General features: G+C 41.0%; 1 protein-coding gene across 1 annotated transcript in view; it reads right to left on the bottom strand.

Annotated features, from left to right (window-relative positions):
• The window catches only part of COLGALT2 (collagen beta(1-O)galactosyltransferase 2), a 118,006-nt gene that overhangs the window by 42,866 nt on the left and 56,739 nt on the right, over positions 1-18,401 (bottom strand). The window contains exons 2-4 of the mRNA XM_040263816.1: positions 6,237-6,347; positions 3,124-3,241; positions 1,068-1,202 (exon numbers count right to left, since the gene is read on the bottom strand). Coding sequence (XP_040119750.1) covers positions 1,068-1,202; positions 3,124-3,241; positions 6,237-6,347 — 364 coding nt within the window. The remainder of the gene's footprint in view (positions 1-1,067; positions 1,203-3,123; positions 3,242-6,236; positions 6,348-18,401) is intronic.

The following is an 18,401-nucleotide window of genomic DNA, read 5'->3' as shown; positions in this document are numbered from 1 at the left end:
ATGAAAATTGGCAAATGCTGACAATCAGGGCTTTTCCCTACAGAGAGCCACCACTAAGTATTTACCAGCACACCACCGGCCTCTTTCTTCATCCAAAACCAACCCAAATATAAAACAGGGACTGAAAATTTAGCTCTTTGAGCATGAGAACACACCTAACATACACTTTTTCCCTTAGAGCATCTTTAGCCTACATTGATATATATTACATTGATCAGTTTATCTCTCTTAATTTATTAACTAAAGAATCAGAAATATAATCAGCCATAAACATTCACTGCAACATCTCTCTAGACTTTGAAGATTTTTACAATGGAAAAGAGAGATGATGGAAATTTAAAATTTTGTTTCTAACTTAAATTTTGCAAAAACATCTACCACAGTAGTTCCAATTATTCAATTTCTTTGGAAATAAATTTGGCAATATATCAAGGGTCATTAAAATGTTTAATACTCTTTAACTCACTAGTTTCACTTCTTAGAAGCTGTCCCAAGGAAATAATACTAAATATGAAAAATTTTATGTTAATCATGATGGTTATTATAACAGTTAAAAGTTGTAAATAACTTAAATGTTTTTAAACTAAAAGAAAGGCTAAGTAAATTGCATAATAGCCACTTGATATAGTTAAAAACATGTAATCTGTTATCTATGATGTTAGAATAGGAGCAATTAACATGATTTTTTTTAAAAACTTTTTTTTCTATTTCCAGTTTTTTACAGTGTTCTCATGTGAGTTTTAATGACCAAAAATATTTAATTTTTTGAAAATCTCTGAATCAGGGAGAAGAAAAGTACAAATCCCAGTAAGCTTTATTGGTTAATTTAAAGCTTCTAATCCTAAACTCATTAGAATAATGTCCTCATAATTCATTAATACAGAAGAGCTCTTTGGGTTCTGGCACTGGACATGGGTTTACCTCCTTTCCTGAAAATCCTTGCTCTAGTAACACAATGACATGCGTGTTTCAAGGGAGAAAATCAGAAAAAGATTCATGGGGCTACTGCTGACAGGTGGCTGCCTTGTTAAAACTCATAACCTTAATTTGTTAACCAACAGACTTGCCTGAGGTGTGATTCCGCACCAGAAATTAGAGTACAAGCCCCGAGACTCCAGCATGGGGCCCACAATGGTTTTGTTTTCTGCGATCAGTAGATTGAGAGTCTGCGGATTAGTCAGGAAGTTGTCAACATCTATAAACTAGGAAAAGAAAAGGACAACATCAGATGAAAAGGTACTTTTCAGTAATGGGTATAAGAGTAACCTAACACTTGCCAAAGGATCATGGAAACTTGCCCTGACCTACAGAACCAGCTCTCCATGTTTTTCTTATGGAAACTCCTTGGGGCTGGATAGCTTTCATTTAGGCAAAATGTATCCCATCTAACTTCCACGTGTTTAGCTCTGGATAAGGCACCAAGCAATGAATTGGTGTTATCACTGGGCAAATACTAGATTGTAACTCAAGCTACACCTTGGTAAATATAAGATATGAATGGCTCTCAAGCCCTTAAAAGATTCATTTGCATTTATTGTATGCTTGTTCTAAGTACAAATGAACAGACCTATTTAGGTTGTCTATAGTAATGTCAAACTGGCCCCATATGAATCCATCAATGCTCTCTTAATGCTACAATTAGAATTTTTTGTTTAAAGTATATTACATACTAGTGAAGCTATTTCCCATTCTCATCAGAAATTCGTGTTAACACATTCATTTACAGGGACAGCATAGCAGTTTCTATTATATAAAATAATCACACTGCACTTAAAAATTTAAGACAGTAGAGTTTATGTTATGTATATATCCCACACACACAGAAAGTAAAACCTCAGAAGCTTTCATTCTTTTGATAGTCAATCTCTTTACTCAAAATTTTGGGGCTCAGCACTTGTACACTTCAAAGACATTTAAACAGCTATGCAATGTTAAATATCAGCACAACTGAAACTTCTATGAAATTATTTGTGTTGAAAATGGGTGTGTGATAAACTATTGGGCTGATTTCTGTTGTGATTGCGAGGCTGAGGGTGGTCAAAAGTGTTCCCTCTAGGAGTCAGAGAACAGACGTCCATTAGTTTTATGAAACGTCACTGGCTTTGTTTCGTTGGTGGTATTTCTAGTGTTGTACTGAAAAAGGTTTGCCAAAAGAATTAAATGGATTTGGTGGGGTGCACACAGAGGAAGAACTTGGTTGCCACAAACTTGTGAAGAAAGAAAACTGTCAGTTTTCAAATGAGAACAGGGACTGCGGCTCCCTACTGCTCAGGGACCTGTCCTTTCCAATGGAGACCCAGGTTCCTGGAGGACAAGGATGGGACAGAACATGGATTCCTAATCGTCAAGGCCAGCATGTTTCTGGACCACTCTGCAAGTTCTAAGGAAAGTAATGGGGCCTCTTCGTGGAGAGAAATTCTCCAGGAAGGTCCAGCATAATTAGGAGCAACTAGGAAACCAAGTAAGAGGTGCCGGTCCCCAGACACTCAGGGGCCAAAAGGAACAGCATTTCAGGGCTGTTAATTTGACTGTTTTTAAGTAATTAATTTCTCATATCCCCGAAACTCTTCTAAAGAGTTTTTCTTTAAAAAAAATTTTTTTTTTAATGTATTTATTTGGCTGTGCTGGGTCTTAGCTGTGGCGTGTGGGTCTCTGATCTTTGTTGGGGCATGCAGCCATGCAGGCTCTTTAGTGAGATCTAGGTGACCCTCATGCTGCAGTGATCAAACCCGGGCCTCCTGCACTGAGAGCTTACAGTCTTAGCCCCTGGACCACCAGGGAAGTCCCAAGAAGTTAAGAGCTTTAATATTGCTTTACCCACAGCATTCCCTCTGAACTAAAAAGATTTAGGGTTTTTCATGTTTACTACAATAAAGAGATAGAATAATTCAGGAGCTTATTTGCTTACTCACTAAAAATGCATGTGAGGAAGGGGTCTGAGATGAAATCCAGGTCTCACGATATTAAGTTCTCCAGATTTTTTTCTTGTGCCTTTATTAGAACATTGAGGAGGAGAGGCCTAAAAAGGGTCGTTTTGATTGCTCCCACAGTCCTAGATTATCGACAATTGCTCTGGACACGTTCTAGATAACGGCTGTCAAGAAATTAAACGTCTGTTTTTACCAGAATGTAGTCTGACCATTTTTCCCTCGCAGTTCGAAGGGCTGCCTGTCGTAGTTTCATCACGTGGGCAAAACGAGAGGCAGGCCAGTGCTTTGGTCCAATTTCATCAGGGTAAGACCTATAATAATAATAATTATGATGATCATGGCTAATAATTATTGAATGTTTATATATTGCAGGCACTACGTACTAATCCATTTTATCTTCCAGTAGTAACCCTAGGAAGTCAATACTGTTATGGTTATCATTATCCTCTTATTACATATAAGAAATTGGAGCAAGGAGAGATTAAGTAATTTGCTGCTTCCCATACACAGGAATCTTTATACGAAACACTGCTGCTGCTGCTGCTAAGTCGCTTCAGTCGTGTCCGACTCTGCGACCCCATAGACGGCAGCCCACCAGGCTCTGCCGTCCCTGGGATTCTCCAGGCAAGAACACTGGAGTGGGTTGCCATTTCCTTCTCCAATTCATGAAAGTGAAAAGTGAAAGTGAAGTCACTGAGTCGTGTCCAACTCTCAGCGATCCCATGGACTGCAGTCTACCAGGCTCCTCCATCCATGGGATTTTTCCAGGCAAGAGTACTGGAGTTGGGTGCCGTTGCCTTCTCCGATACAAAACACTAGGCTGGTGAAAAAGTTTGTTTGGGTTTTCTGTACATCTTATGGAAAGACCTGAATGAACTTTTTGGCTGACCCAATATTTCAATTCTCATTAGAATTCACTATTTTTATGATGAAGTGCTACCACTCTCCCCTCTTTACAGCCGAGGAAATTGGTCAGAGTGGTTAAGTCATTTGCTTAACATTATGCCATTAATAAGGGGTATAGCCAGAATTTGAATCTAGGAATAACCCCAAAGCTCATGTTCCTAGACACTTTCTCATACATTCAGCCATCAGATACATTTGAAAATGTTACAGTATCAAATTAGGAGCTTCCTGGGAAAAACAAAGGTTTATTTTCTGTGGCCAAGTCTCAGTAAAGGACTCTACAGAGTCCAACATGTTGATCTCCCCCAGACGGAGTGAGATCACGGAGCAATACATAATGCTGGAATGTCTCTCAACACCCACAAGGCCACCAGGACTCATCCACGACCATGGAGGCAGCCGGGTTGGCTCACCCTTGAGAACCTTTCTGAAAGCTCCCACCTGGTATGGACATTGATAAAGTCACAGGGTCCCCAAACTGGCCACCACTTCAAGGCCTTGTAGCTGCACACTGGCAGGACATTTGCCTCAGTAAAAGAGAAACCACAGAAATGAGACCATAACCACACAAATAAGATGAATAAAACTGTTTATTTCACAGGAAGTCTCTGAAATGTTTTCCCCAATCGTCTCTACAAAAATCAGTGGAATTCATGTCTTTTTTTTTTTCCTGAATATGTTGCCCCTAAAAACACCTTCTCTGATATTTCTCACACTGACCTTAGCATACAATATATTTAGTCAAAATCTGGCTATGGAGAAAATTACCAGAATGTGGAAGAGGTACATAGAGTTTTTCTGGGCCACTCTAACTGGGCCAAATTCCATTATAAGTAACTCCAGAACAGTGTTCAGAATCTTTTACAGTGTCCACATTTGATTGTGAAGGTTTGCTCCATCTATAGACCATATGTTGAGATTGAGACATAGATGTAGATACATATATATGTGCATGTAATAAAAAATATTATACAGTGAGAGACTAGAAGAACAAAAATTTGTTCTGGAACAGCATTTATTATTTTTATAATACATATTCAGCTTCCAATAAATGACTTATCCTGGGAAAAATTTCAGCAGCTCAATTCATCCCACTTCTATAGTTCCTGAATCTAGAACTCTAGTAGCCTGGGGAACATTTAGAGTAGTAAGTTTGAAATATATTTATTCATATTCTCATTCACTCATTTGTTTATTCAACAAGTATAAATTTAGTGCTTACAAGAACATAGCATGAGTGAAACATAAAGTATTTGTAAATTTTAGCCCATGTGTAAAAAAATAAAATAACTTAGAAAAAAATGCATGAGTTGGATAGCCAATGTTCATTAAATTTATTGCTGTGCTGAACAAGATGATACAGGAAATGAGCAATACAAGTGTTGAGAGAAGGTAGACATTTGTAACTGGAATGATTAGCCACAGCTTTTGGGAGCAGGTAGAATCTGGGATAAAGGTTATCACAAAGAAGGGAAGGAAAGCCGGGGCTTGAAAATAAAAGGAACATCTGGATAAGGCAGTTTTCTTTTAGGAAATATTGGTGTAAAGGTACGGATATTTTTAAACTATTTATGAAATATTTCAAATCAGGCATTTGAACTTCATTCTGTAGGCAGTAGAGAGTCACTGAAGTTTTCCCAACAAAGAAATGAAAGGCCATCATTAATATTTTAGGTAGATTGATTTGACAGTGTGGTACATAGTATGATTTGAAGATAAAAGCAACTAAGAAATTGCTGCAGTAGGGTCTTCCCTGGTAGTCCAGTGATTAAGACTCTGCACTGCCAATGCAGGGCGAAGGTTCAATCCCTGGTCCAGGAACTAGAATCCCACATGCTGTGCAGTGCAGCCAAAAAAAAAGAAAAAAAAAGAAAAGAAATTGCTAGGGTAAAGACTGAAAATAATGTAAATGTCCATTAGTAGGAGGATGATTAAGTAATTATGGTTCACCCATCAGTGGATACTCTGCAGTCACAAAAATGATGAGACACTCTTCAACTGTTGCTATGACACAATTACCAAGATATGATGGGTAAAAAGGCAAGGTATATATACAAAGTATACAAACTTTTCACAATGATCCTTCAGGTGTAAAAGGTTAATACTCAAAGTATGAATAAGTAATATCAATGTTTTAAAATATACACTACTGTGTTAATTTACTTGAGAACTAACGAGAGTCTGAACCTGGCCAGTAGCTGTATGAGCAAAGAGGAAAAGAAATACAAAGATCTGTCAAAGGAAGAAATAGCAGGTCTTTGTAACTTACTATCAGATACAGAGACAAAAGACAATGAAAAATCACATGTGCCTCTAGGATTAGAAACCTAAGTGACTGGAAAACTGATTAAGGGGGGGAAGGGTAAACAACGAGTTCACAGAATATTCTCTGCTACTCACTCAGGTTCATCCATAGGCCTCCACTCCACGTAGTGATAGGCTTGCTGTACATTTTTCAACCACTCCCTGAGTATTTCTGTTGTATTATCCACATTGTGGTCAGTGGCTGCCCTGCATGACAGAAAGCACCACACAGTTCAGTTACTATGTCATCCAAAGACAGAGGAAGGAAGCCAAAAGACTCCAGATAAGCTGAAAGGAGAACGGCCAGTTCTAGACACTGTGTACAAGAAAATGAATCCCTCGTGTTCCAATCTAGACAATCAATTTCTGAACCATCTCTGTGTCATTAGATCCTTAAACGAGACTGGGCCAATAGTAGAGTCGATCTGAAAAAACAGTATATGTGTAAAATGGAAAGTTTTCCATTTGTTTTAATTTTTAGGTATCTGATTTTTAGATATCTACCTTTTAACTTCATAAGAGCAACTCTCAATTTAAGCAATAATTCAGTTGCATTTTCAAGTCCCACAAAATTTTTAATCAGTGCTGCTTTAATCAAACACACAGAGAGGGGGAAATCACAATACCAGTTTTCAGTATAAAATTCAAAGTCCAAGGTATCTTCACCTATGTATTTTGGATAACTCTACCATCACTTACACAAAATAGAATACCTTCAAAAGTCTACAATGTATGTAAACTTGTTTCTGCTCTATCTTGAAAGTTTAACAAACTGATTCACTTAGAAAGGAGTTTAAGTCATTTATTAAAACAAAAATGTTTTCAAACAGTGTCACAAAGCAAACACGTGCTATATATAATAGAATGCATCTAAAACAAAGTTATTCAGAACACCCCAAAATGAACAGATATGCCAGCCAACAGGAAAAGAAAGAAGGAAAGCATGGGTTGCAATCTTGACATCAAATAAGGTAGAATTCAGGCCAAAATTATTAAACATAACAAGGCAAAATTGTAATTATAATAATAATGCTAAATAATGTCATTCACATCAACGATATAATAAATGTGCATATCCACATACCTATATATAGAACAGGGGTTGGCAAACTTTTCTTTAAAAGCCAGACAGTGACTATTTTAGGCTTGTAGGCTATATACTCTCTGTTGTAGCTACTTAACTCTGTCATTGTAGCAGTGAAGCAGTCATTCATAACACATGAATGAAAGCATTATTGTGCTCCAGTAAAGATTTGTTTATGCAAGTAGGCAACAGGCCTACAGGCTGTGGTTTGCCAACCCCTTTATAGCAGAAAGTATAGAAAGGCAAAGCAAGCACCAATAATAAGAGATGTTAATATACTACTTTCAGTTAAAGAAAGTGCAAAGGGGAGAAAGTAAATATGTAAAGAATCTATGGAACACAATAACAGAGATTCTACTTTTTTCTCAAGTGCACATGAAACATTCACAAAAATTGACCAACAATTATACTATGAAGAAAGCTTTACAAAATTGGAATAATATTTAGAGCACTCTCTGATCACTTCATAAAATCAAAAATTAGTAATAAAACCTCCAAAATTCCATTAAAAACTCTCTATTAAACAACTATTAAGTGAAAGAAGAAATACAAATCAACTTTAGAACTTCTAAAGATAAATAATAAAAACACTAGAGATCAGAACTGAGGGATACAATTAAAGCAGTGGTCAGAGAAAATTCAGTTTTTTATCCTTAAATCAATAAAAATTAATGAGTTAAACTCCTACTCCAAAAGCTAGAGAAAGAGCAACAAAACAAACAGTCATAAAGATGAAAGTAGAAAGTCATGAGGTAGAAAACAGAGAAAAAGCAGAATTAATAAACAAAAGAAATGTTACTTTTTTTAAGTAAAAAAATCAACAAAAGACAATCACTAGTTAATATAACCCAGAAAACACAAAAATTAAAAATAAGAAAAGACAAAAATGAAAGGAATATGACTGACATGAAATAATTTTTTAAAAAATCATATGCAATTAATTCATATAACTCAATGAAAAATAAATTTGAAAACTAGATATAATAGAAGATGTCCTAGCAAGATGCATGTTAGCAAAATTGATTTCAGTTGAAACATAAAACTTAAAGAGAACAGTTTTCTTGGAAGAAATAAAGAAACAAAAGAAAACACTAGACCCAGATGGTTTCATAGGGAAATTCTACCAGATATCTTAAGCGTATGTGTGCACATGTACGCACTCAGACATGTTCAACTCTGCGACCCATGGACTGCAGCTTGCCAGGCTCCTCTGTCCATGGGATTCCCAGGCAAGAATACTGGAGTGGGTTGCCATTTCTTCCTGGGGGTCTTCCCAACTCAGGGACAGAACCCGCATCTCCGTCTCCTGCATTGGCAGGCAGATTCTTTACCATTGAGCCATCTGGAAAGCCCATCTTAACACATTAGCTACTTCCATAGTTACGTGGCTTGTTCCAAGTCCTTCTAATAATGCAAGTGCAACAGCGATACCTAAACCTGATAAAGACACAACTACAGAACAGTTGTCTTTCAGTGAATATGCTACAAAAATCCTAAAGCGTTAGTGAAAATTCAACACTAGTCCTGATTTTTTAAAACCACACTGAATAAAATTAAAACAGGATGGAAGGTGGGGAAGGAAGGAAGAAATGGAGGACAAATGGGAAAGAAAGAGCCATAGGAAAAGAGGTATCTGAGACACTTAAGTGAGAGTAAAAATATACTCTCGCTTATACTTTATTGGCAATTTATACTTTATTGGCAATTCAGCAGTTCCTACTGGGGAGGGAAAGCTATTGGCATTATCAGCAGTGGTGGTTCCCTGGGAGCATGGCCTTGACAAGAGCAAATGAAGAGATGTGAACAGCAGTCACTTCCATTTAAAGCAATTCAGTACACAGAATTTTGTTAAACCCAATCTATAATGGTTTTTATTCTTCCTACTTGAGCTTTTGGGGGTCACGGCTGCTCCAAAAGGAACAAGTGAAATCTCTAAGAGAGGATGAGAAATCTTTAAGAGAAATAATGTTCAAGAGAGAAAAAAAAAAAAAACTGTAAAGCAAAGCATAGTGAAAGGCCATGTTACACAGGGAATAAATTTCTGTAAAACACCAAGTAACATGATGATATGTAGCTTATGTCACACAGTATAGAAAAATGAAGGAAAGAGGGGTATGACTAATATTTGAAAATCTTATTTCATAAAATGGATATCTGAATGAAAACTCTCCTTATTTAAAACATTATTCAAAAAATAGAGGATCAGGCGGTGATGCCAATGGCCGATTCAATCTACTTTCAAGTCTTTTCTAGAAATCAGATTAGAACCAGCCCCTTTCTTTGTAACAAGATGTAGGAGGGAGAGACCCACAGACCCACCTGGACATTCTATCTTCAGGAGGGAAGAGAGGTGATGTGTGTCGCTGATAGTGTTGGGGGACACTAGGTGAGCATGGTAGGACAGAGGTGGGGGAGTACAAGCAGGTGGGAAAATGGGCCAGGAAGCAACCTGGGAGGGAGGCATGGACGCCATCCAGCTTGCAGCTGTGCCAAGAAGTACAGCCTATCAGCAAAAACCACATCCACAGCCACACACGGCCACAGCTACAAGGCCCAGCATGACGTCCAGCATCATAGCCGGGAAGGGGACCAGGATTGTCAACCCACTCGTCTCATGGTATGAAGCACGTGTAGAGCAAATCCTGAAACTGAGAACCCACTAACGCACATTTTTCTTCACTCAAAGCATGATGCGTAAGAGTACGTTAAAACAAAACCAACCCCCAAAATCTTGACTGCAGTGCGAGCCAAAAGTTTTAGGAATTCCATATTATTCCCAAATGCCTTACAGTGCAGGAAACTTCAGACAGCATCTACTTCTTTCCTTGACTGTTGTTTCTGCATTACATTGGACTGACGTTCTCTTCACCCTCCCTACTCGTTGATGCATTTCCTCCTAATTATTTTAACAAAGGTCTCATCGTATGAAATTTACTTTCCTGGTATACAGACTAAACAACTCCAAACTCTGCCTAAGCATCCACTACTGCCAAACATCCTGAGAAATTAGCTGCGTGACATCTGCAAAGATAGACGTGTCTGATTAAAAGCAGAGGCAGAGACTGAATCCTCTCCTGATTAAGTTTTAAATATCTCCTCTACGGTTACTTCCCCCAATTATTCAGATTCTCTTTGTCCTCAGGCTTCCGAGGAAATGAGCAAGTCCTCCCACTGTGGTTGCAGGTCCATCCACACCCGCCTTTGATGCACAAGGCCAGTCTCCTGCCTTGTCCCAGAGGAAGAACGGAGGGGCCGGCTCCAGGCCACTGAGGAGGGCTTGCAGTCCGCCCCCTCGAGAACACCACCCTGCTCCTCCACTTCCCTGGTGAAGGCAAATAAACAGAAATCCAGGCGGACACTTCTAACTGCTGCTTTTTAATCCCTCTGATGAAAATGTTTCCGTTTGAATACATAATCATGAAAGCATGCAGGCCCTGGTGTCTTCAGAGGGTTGGAGAGAGAGAGAGACAGAGCAAAGGCCCAGATGCAAGCTCCCTGAGGAAACTTGGGGCCTGAGTTAAAGGTTCTGTTTTCAGAGCCCTGTAGAAAATGTAATAGTGCAGTGCCTGACCCACCCTACAGCTCCACCAGCTCCAGGACACACACAAATCTGCAGCTGGATGGATTTATCCATCAAGGACACAGAGTGTGCAGGAGAAGCCGAGGCTTTCTCTCAAACCCACAGCTCCTTCCAGTCCCATGGAAGATGAGTCTACCATCTGCTCCCTGAGATCAAGAAAAGCACGCGGAGAGGTAATGGACATCACTGGAGGATTCCTTGAAGAAAGCAAGGAATGATGTGAAGATACAGCTGGAGAGGTGGCCGACAAAGTGATACACAGTGATTAGTGATTTCACTAGTCAGACTGGAACACCACTGTTTATGAAGCACAAACAGGTACTGGCTGGAACACCAGGCTCCTGGGAAGTGAAGCCTGTTCAATCCTGGCCTCAATTCTCCCAACCAGAGTAGAGAGTCACATTAAATCATCTCGCCGGCTCCCAATGACATGGCAAGGAGAGCTCAGCTCTTGAGCTGTGCCAATCCTCATGTAATTAATTTTCTTTGAAGGCCTCATGGGAGAGCGACCTGGAGTCTCAGGAGTACTGGAACCTGTCAGCCACTAAGAGGTCTCCCTCCTCCTCCTTCAGGAGAGCTGTGGCCCTGATACTCCTGTGAGGCTCGTGGTTGGTCCCCTCTCTGTCCATTAGTCTTTGCTGGCTTTCTTTGGAGCTGGTGGCACCTGAAATGCAAGAGCTGGCAGATACAGGGGCAACATCCATATGGCCTCAGGAGGGAGTCTAAGTCATGTCTCACCATCAAGCTGCATGTCCGCTTCCTCTCTGCTTCTAGTTGCTCTTGCCTCTTCCTCTTCCCTACCTGTGTGTGTCAGCAAAGGCCCATGAGTCTTGGATTCAAAGTCAGATTAGGACAGCAGTAAACACATACTGCAGGCTTCCCAGGTGGCTCAGTGGTAAAGAATTCACCTGCCAAGGCAGGGAATGTAAGAGACATGGGTTTGATCCCTGGGTCAGGAAGATTCCCTAGAGGAGGGCATGGCAGTACACTCCAGTATTCTTGCCTGGAGAATCCCATGGACAGAGGAGCCTGGCGGGCTACAGCCCAAAGGGTCACAAAGAGTCGGATATGACTGAGCAACTTGGTACACACGCACATACTGCAAATTCAGTCAACAGCACGTACAGGGATTTTCTTGGCTGATGAAGTCCCTAGGCCAGCAGGTGCGTGGTCATTGTTACAGGGGAAAGCAAGAGCCTCTGCAGCAGACCAGCAGACAAACAAGTCTTCAGAGTGACCAAGCCTTCCTATTTGGCTGCGGCCAAAAATAAAACTGAAGTTTCTTTGGCGACGTCTAAACACACTGACTTTCCTCCTTGTTTTAGAAGGTCAGTTTTCATTCCTCAGTCTTGGCTCCTAAACAAGTAGCCAATTTGAAATAATTGCAACCGGCTCATTTCTTTTTATAAGAACTACTGAGGTTGTGAGGGCTAAACTCACATTACTAAGTGAGGGGCCACTGGAGCCAAATTAAAGATGAGGACTGGACCACTCTGCAAGTGGAACACAGACACTGAGGACATAGTTCTCCTGATCACCTCCGTCCGCACTGACCCTCAGGGAATGTTCTTAGCTTTCCTGCCACCCCAGAAAGTCTAGACTTCCAATGCTACAGAGCAACAGGCCTGCAGTCAGTGGGGCAGGAGGAAGGCAATGCTGTGCAGCGATTGATCTTCGCTGTCTTGGAACCTGCAAGAGGCTCAAGGGAGCTGTGATGGAATGAACAACAAAGTTAGTCACCACCTGGACCATTCATGCCATGACTAGCAAGCTGGCAAAAAATGAATTTTCCAATTTGAGACTTCAAAATCTGAATTGCCCTCTTAATTGCCTCATGTTTTCATCCAGCAAGGAAGACTCATTGGTGTAGAAAATAAAGAGCTCCACCTACAAATAAAATTTCACTTTTAGAAGTAACTAGCGAAATTTATTTTCAAGAAAGGGCATGTCATCAAGTCCCACCGCCTCTGTCTGCTCTCAGGGACAGGCTTACCAGCTGCTGTCCTGCCAAGGTGGGAAGAGACATGCTTGGCCACTTGGCAAAATACGACAATGGATTCTTGCCTCCTGGCTACTGTGTAGTGCTGTTTAAAAAACTAGACTCTGTCTGCTGGGTGGACTAGCTGTGACTATGTTTCATATCAGGATACAGATATGAACTGGAACCTGGGAATTTCTTCCAACAAAAGTCTTCTCCTAGATCCTACCAAATCAGTTAGTAGCAATTCTTCCTAACGAGCTAACAAATCAGGAAAACTCACTTCTCATGAAACCCTCCTCACCAACAAATAAATATTTCTATTTTCTTGGTGTCCTTCCTTAGTATGAACCATTCAGTCTCAGAAACAATCATAGGCGTTACATCTAAAGACTGCATAAGAGTGATATAAAAAGAAATGTTAATTCTGGAAATGGAATCAACCAAGTAATCAATTGCACTCCTAAAGAGCAAGAAGGAGGCATGGTTAAATTTGCAGATTGACCAGGTAATGGTGAATTCAAAAGCCCATTATCATTTTAATAAAATCAAGATGAACTTAATTAGACATATTACAAATAGACCATTTCTTGATACTTTCGATCGTGAGCTAGATTTTCCTCTCTTGGTGTTAAGAACCCCTCACCCCCGTATGTCTCATTTTGAGCTTCATGATTAGCTAAGATAGACATTCTTTTTATTTCTCCATGTTAGGGCTTCCCTGGTAGCTCAGCTGGTAAAGAATCCACCTGCAATGTAGGAAACCCAGTTCGATACCTGGGTTGGCAAGCTCCCCTGGAGAAGGGATATGCTACCCACTCCAGTATTCTTGCCTGGAGAATCCCCATGGACAGAAGAGCCTGGTGAGCTTTAGTCCATGGGGTCACAAAGAGTCAGACATGACTGAATGACTAAGCGCACACACACACAGAGATGGGAAGGCTGAGGATGAGAGGTTATGTCTTGCTGAACCCATAGAAATGGTGGGGGTTAGAGCCTGAACTTTTCCTTCAGGCCTTTTGATACCCCTCCCAACACCAGCTCACACACTGCACCACACACACCCACAGACAGTGATGCCCACCTGTTAAACTGGAAGGAATTCTCTATCTGATCAAGCACATTAATCAATGTGAACATCTCAACATGAAAGGATGACAGAAAATAAAACAAGAAAAATGGGAAAATTCATTAGTTCCCTATAAGCTTTGCTGAAGTTCCCTTTGGCATAATTTTCCTTGGAGCATTTCATAAAAGCATCAATGGCAACACCCGAGACAAGATAAATATGTCTCTCATTTATCTAAGTACCCTTTTTCCTGTTTTTCTTCTTACTCCTTTGTTTATTCTTCTTCCCACTCCTTTTCACCTACTCTTTTATTTCCTCTTTTCCTTGCTGGATTTTCCAATTCTATTAAGTTTTCTTAATTTGTGGCTATGCCCTGAAGGAATGGAGTTACTAGTGAAATGTTCTTCAATGGGTCAAAAACTAAAGTTCTGATACCAGAGAGAAGATACCATCCTATCCAGGGACACATTCTCCAGGAGCCCTGAACCTCCCGCCCCAGACCTGTGGCCACACGTCGATTCCCTGCTCCCGATATCACAGCTGCTCTTGCGCTGCTCCTGCCTTTCTCTGTTACCTGACCCTCTTCCCTGTGGACAGGACTATTCTAGCACCTAATAGAGCTTACCATGTAAAGCAGGCACTAATCATCAGTTTAACGAGTGAATAAATGGACAGTTTCAGGAAGATGTTCCCCAGTCCAACCCAAATGCCTACAAAGGCTGAGCACAGGTTACATGCAGGGGTGAGACGGGCCCGGTCTGAGGGGACGGTATGACAGGAGAACTGTAAGGCAGAGACACACGCAGACGCCCTCCGATTGCTGCCATGCTAGAATACGTGCCCAGAAATGCTAGACTTTCCCAAGAAAAGCCAGATATTCAGGTTTAGAGATAAAAGTCTGTTTTAACCTATTAGGCTGAAATGCCACAAATATATTCCACCATGGCAGGCGCTCTGTGGAAACCAGGGACCTAACACAAAGACCACATTGTCTCAGCCTTTAATAACCACTGCCCGTCCATCTGCACGTGCTCAGGGCACACATTTCAGTAATTAAATATTTCAGATATGGTTGGGAGGATGGCAGCAGTATCACTGTCCTGCTTCCTCATACTCAGAAAGCATCTTCAGGGACAAAGAAAGACTGGCATGCACAGGTTGGGCAAGGTCTCAATAATTCTCTCAGTCAGTCTAAGAGCAATAGAGCCACTATTAGAAAAAAGAAAAAACAATGAAACACATCGTAAGCACACAGGCATACTTGCACAAATGCCATCTATAACATCTCTTCCCAGAGCAACTAAGGCATATTTAGTCTTGCTCCTATTTGTGAATAATAGCTTTATTGAGCTATAATTCACACACCTAGTAGCACCCTTTGAGAGTATATAATGCAGTGGTTTTTAGTATGCCCACAGAGCTATGCAACCATCACTATGATCTAATTTCAGAACATTTTCATCACCCCAAAAGAAGCCTTGTACCCATTAGCAGCCGCTTCTCATCATCCCCTCCCTCTAGCCCCTGGTCACCACTCATTCTGTCTCTATGGCTATGCATTTTCTGGAGATTGCATAGAAATGGAATCATTCAACTGTGGCCTCCTGGTATCTGACTTCTTTCTTCAGCGTGATGTTTCCAAAGTCCATCCATGTTGCAGCATGTATCAGTACTTCATTCCTTTTCATGGCTGAACAGTATTCACTGTATGGATAGACCACACTGTGTTTATCAATTGACCAGTTAATGGAGGTTTGTTGTTTTACTTTTTAGCTATTAGCAACAAAGCTATGAACTTTCATGTGCAAGTTGTTGTATGAACATGTATTTTCATTTCCCTTGGGATTGTTGCCCAAATTTTGATTATTATGGAAAGTGAAGAAAATAGATTTTATTTTATTCCCTCTCATTTTTGGAGAATCCACTCTGTTCTGGGCACTAAGCTGGACATTTCCTATCTATATCTCTAACTCTTACTGTAATTCTCAAGGTAGGTATTATTATCCTCATTTTACAGGGTGAGGAACCCGAGATTAGAGACTCTCTCCCAAAGCTTGCTCTCTTTTCACTTCCACTTCATCACTGATAAGTATTTTTCTTAATTTCTGAAACCCTCAGTTTTTCTGTTCCAATGCAACAAATAAGACCCTTTACTCTGCTATACGAATGTCCTGACTGTAAATGACAGGAACAGATGCAACCCAAGAAGATGGCGCAGTCACCAGCCTGCAAGGAGGGCCGGTTCTTAGCCAAAGAGCGAGGAGAGGCTGTCGATGTAAACTGTCGGTCCTCAGCCCTGGGGGGAAATGCCTTGGCCAAACACAGAGCCATGTAACATCACGTCATGAGGAACTGGAACCAGGGTGATCACAGAGAAAGTCACAGCCCAAGGACTGGGTGGGCTCAACAAAGCATGATGGGAGAGCTCAGCATCAGGATCCAGCCTCCGTGAGAAGAGCAACACTGGCTGCTCTGGGCAAAACATGTAAAGGAAAGGCGGGCATTTGAGTGGAGGATCACGAGGACGCTGAAAGGAGGGGCCGTGTTCTGTACGGAAAGGTTTACTCTGATTCATTTCTAGAGACAACTGCAGTTAAAAACAACAGTAAATATTTCAGTCACCCAGTGAGCCTGAGTTACTTGCCAGATTATATAACTAACCACATCCTTAACCAAATATAAAAGTATCAAGTCAGAAGACATGGCTCTTCTGCCAATTAGCTCTCATCTTTATGAATTTATTTGAGCTCTAATTTTTCCACCTGTAAAATGGAATAATTACACCTGCTGTTCATACCTAACAGTGGGTTATTGGGAGGAGACAACAGCACCTGGAGTATTCAATTGAAATCTGGCCTCTCCCTAACCATCCCCAACACACACACACACACACACACACACACACACACACACACACACACACACTCAAATAAGAAAGTGAAAGTGGTGATTGTTCAGTCTTGCCCAACTCTTTGCAAACTCATGGACCATAGTCTGCCAGGCTCCTCTGTCCATGAGATTCTCTAGGCAAGAATACTGCAGTGGGTTGCCATTCCCGTCTCCAGGGAATCTTCCCAACCCAGGGGACTGAACCTGGGCCTCTGGCATTGTAGGCAGATTCTTTATCATCTGAGGCAACAGGGAAGCTCCAAATAAGAAATAAGACAGCCTATTCAACAGGCTCTTAAGATGCATGATAAAATTCAACATTGGCATCTAAGTTAAAGAAACCAGAATTACCACAGTCTACTATTTGCAGCTGATTTTGATTTTTGTTTAGCAGATTAGTTCCTTTCCTGCATAAAGTGCTGCTGCTGCTGCTGCTGCTAAGTCACTTCAGTCGTGTCCGACTCTGTGCGACCCCATATACGGCAGCCCACCAGGCTCCCCCGTCCCTGGGATTCTCCAGGCAAGAACGCTGGAGTGGGGTGCCATTTCCTTCTCCAATGCATGAAAGTGAAAAGTGAAAGTGAAGTCACTCAGTCGTGTCCAACTCTTCGAGACCCCATGGACTGCAGCCTACCAGGCTCCTCCATCCATGGGATTTTCCAGGCAAGAGTACTGGAGTGGGATGCCATTGCCTTCTCCGCCTATCAGTCACATGCCCATTTAAACACAGAAAAAAGCAAAGAACAGTGTGGCAAAGACTGCTAATTGTCTCAGTATCAGTTTTTCCTCTTCTTCCCTAGTAATAGAATTTTTAGCTGAGCGCATGACCATCAATTTGAGACGAAGATTTTAAGTACTGTGACGGCAGGTCATTTGTTTGTTCCAGTCACTGCTCTATGCCTAGCATTTCAGAGAGGCCTGGCACATAGTAGGTGTACAACAAATATTTGTTGACTGATTTGTTTCCCATTAAACTTCTAATAATGAATGTAAAAACACCTGTAGAGTGCTCTCAGTGCAACAGACACCTATGTATCTCCTAAGCACCTCCTCTGTGCCAACAACACAGCACGTGTTGGAAAACAAGACAGTTTAATGAAAACCAGAGGTGCGCAGATGGTTTCTGACTGAACAACGGTGCAACTTTAGGATGGTGCTAAAGCATTTCCCATTCCGTAGAAACCATACTTCAAATTCTCAATTTTTAGTTTTTTTAAAAAGAACCTCCATACTGTTCTCTACACTGGCTATACCAATTTACATTACCACCAACAATGCAAGAGGGATCCCTTTTCTCCACACCCTCTCCAGCATTTATTGTTTGTAGGTTTTTATGATGAGGGCCATTTTGACTGGTGTGAGGTGATGCCTCATTGTAGTTTTGATCTGCATTTCTCTAAGAATGAGCTGTGTTGAGTATCTTTTCGTGCGTTGATCTCTTCCTGGGGTGGTGATAAGCTGTAAACTACTCTCTAGTGATTATGGGCGGGGTGGTAGCTGCAGCTCCCAATAAGCCATGGGATCAGGAAGGTAAACAACTGACACACTGACAGCCATTCTGTAGAGACAGTCATTCTGCTTTTCACTTTCAGTAGAGCGTTCAATAAGTTACAGTGGTGGTGGTGGTTTAGTCACTAAGTCGCGTCCGACACCGCGACCCC

Source organism: Oryx dammah, unplaced genomic scaffold (assembly GCF_014754425.2).
Source record: "Oryx dammah isolate SB20612 unplaced genomic scaffold, SCBI_Odam_1.1 HiC_scaffold_21, whole genome shotgun sequence".
Taxonomy (NCBI): domain Eukaryota; kingdom Metazoa; phylum Chordata; class Mammalia; order Artiodactyla; family Bovidae; genus Oryx; species Oryx dammah.
The sequence above is the reverse complement of the archived record's forward strand: the minus strand, read 5'-3'. Positions and strand labels throughout refer to the sequence as shown.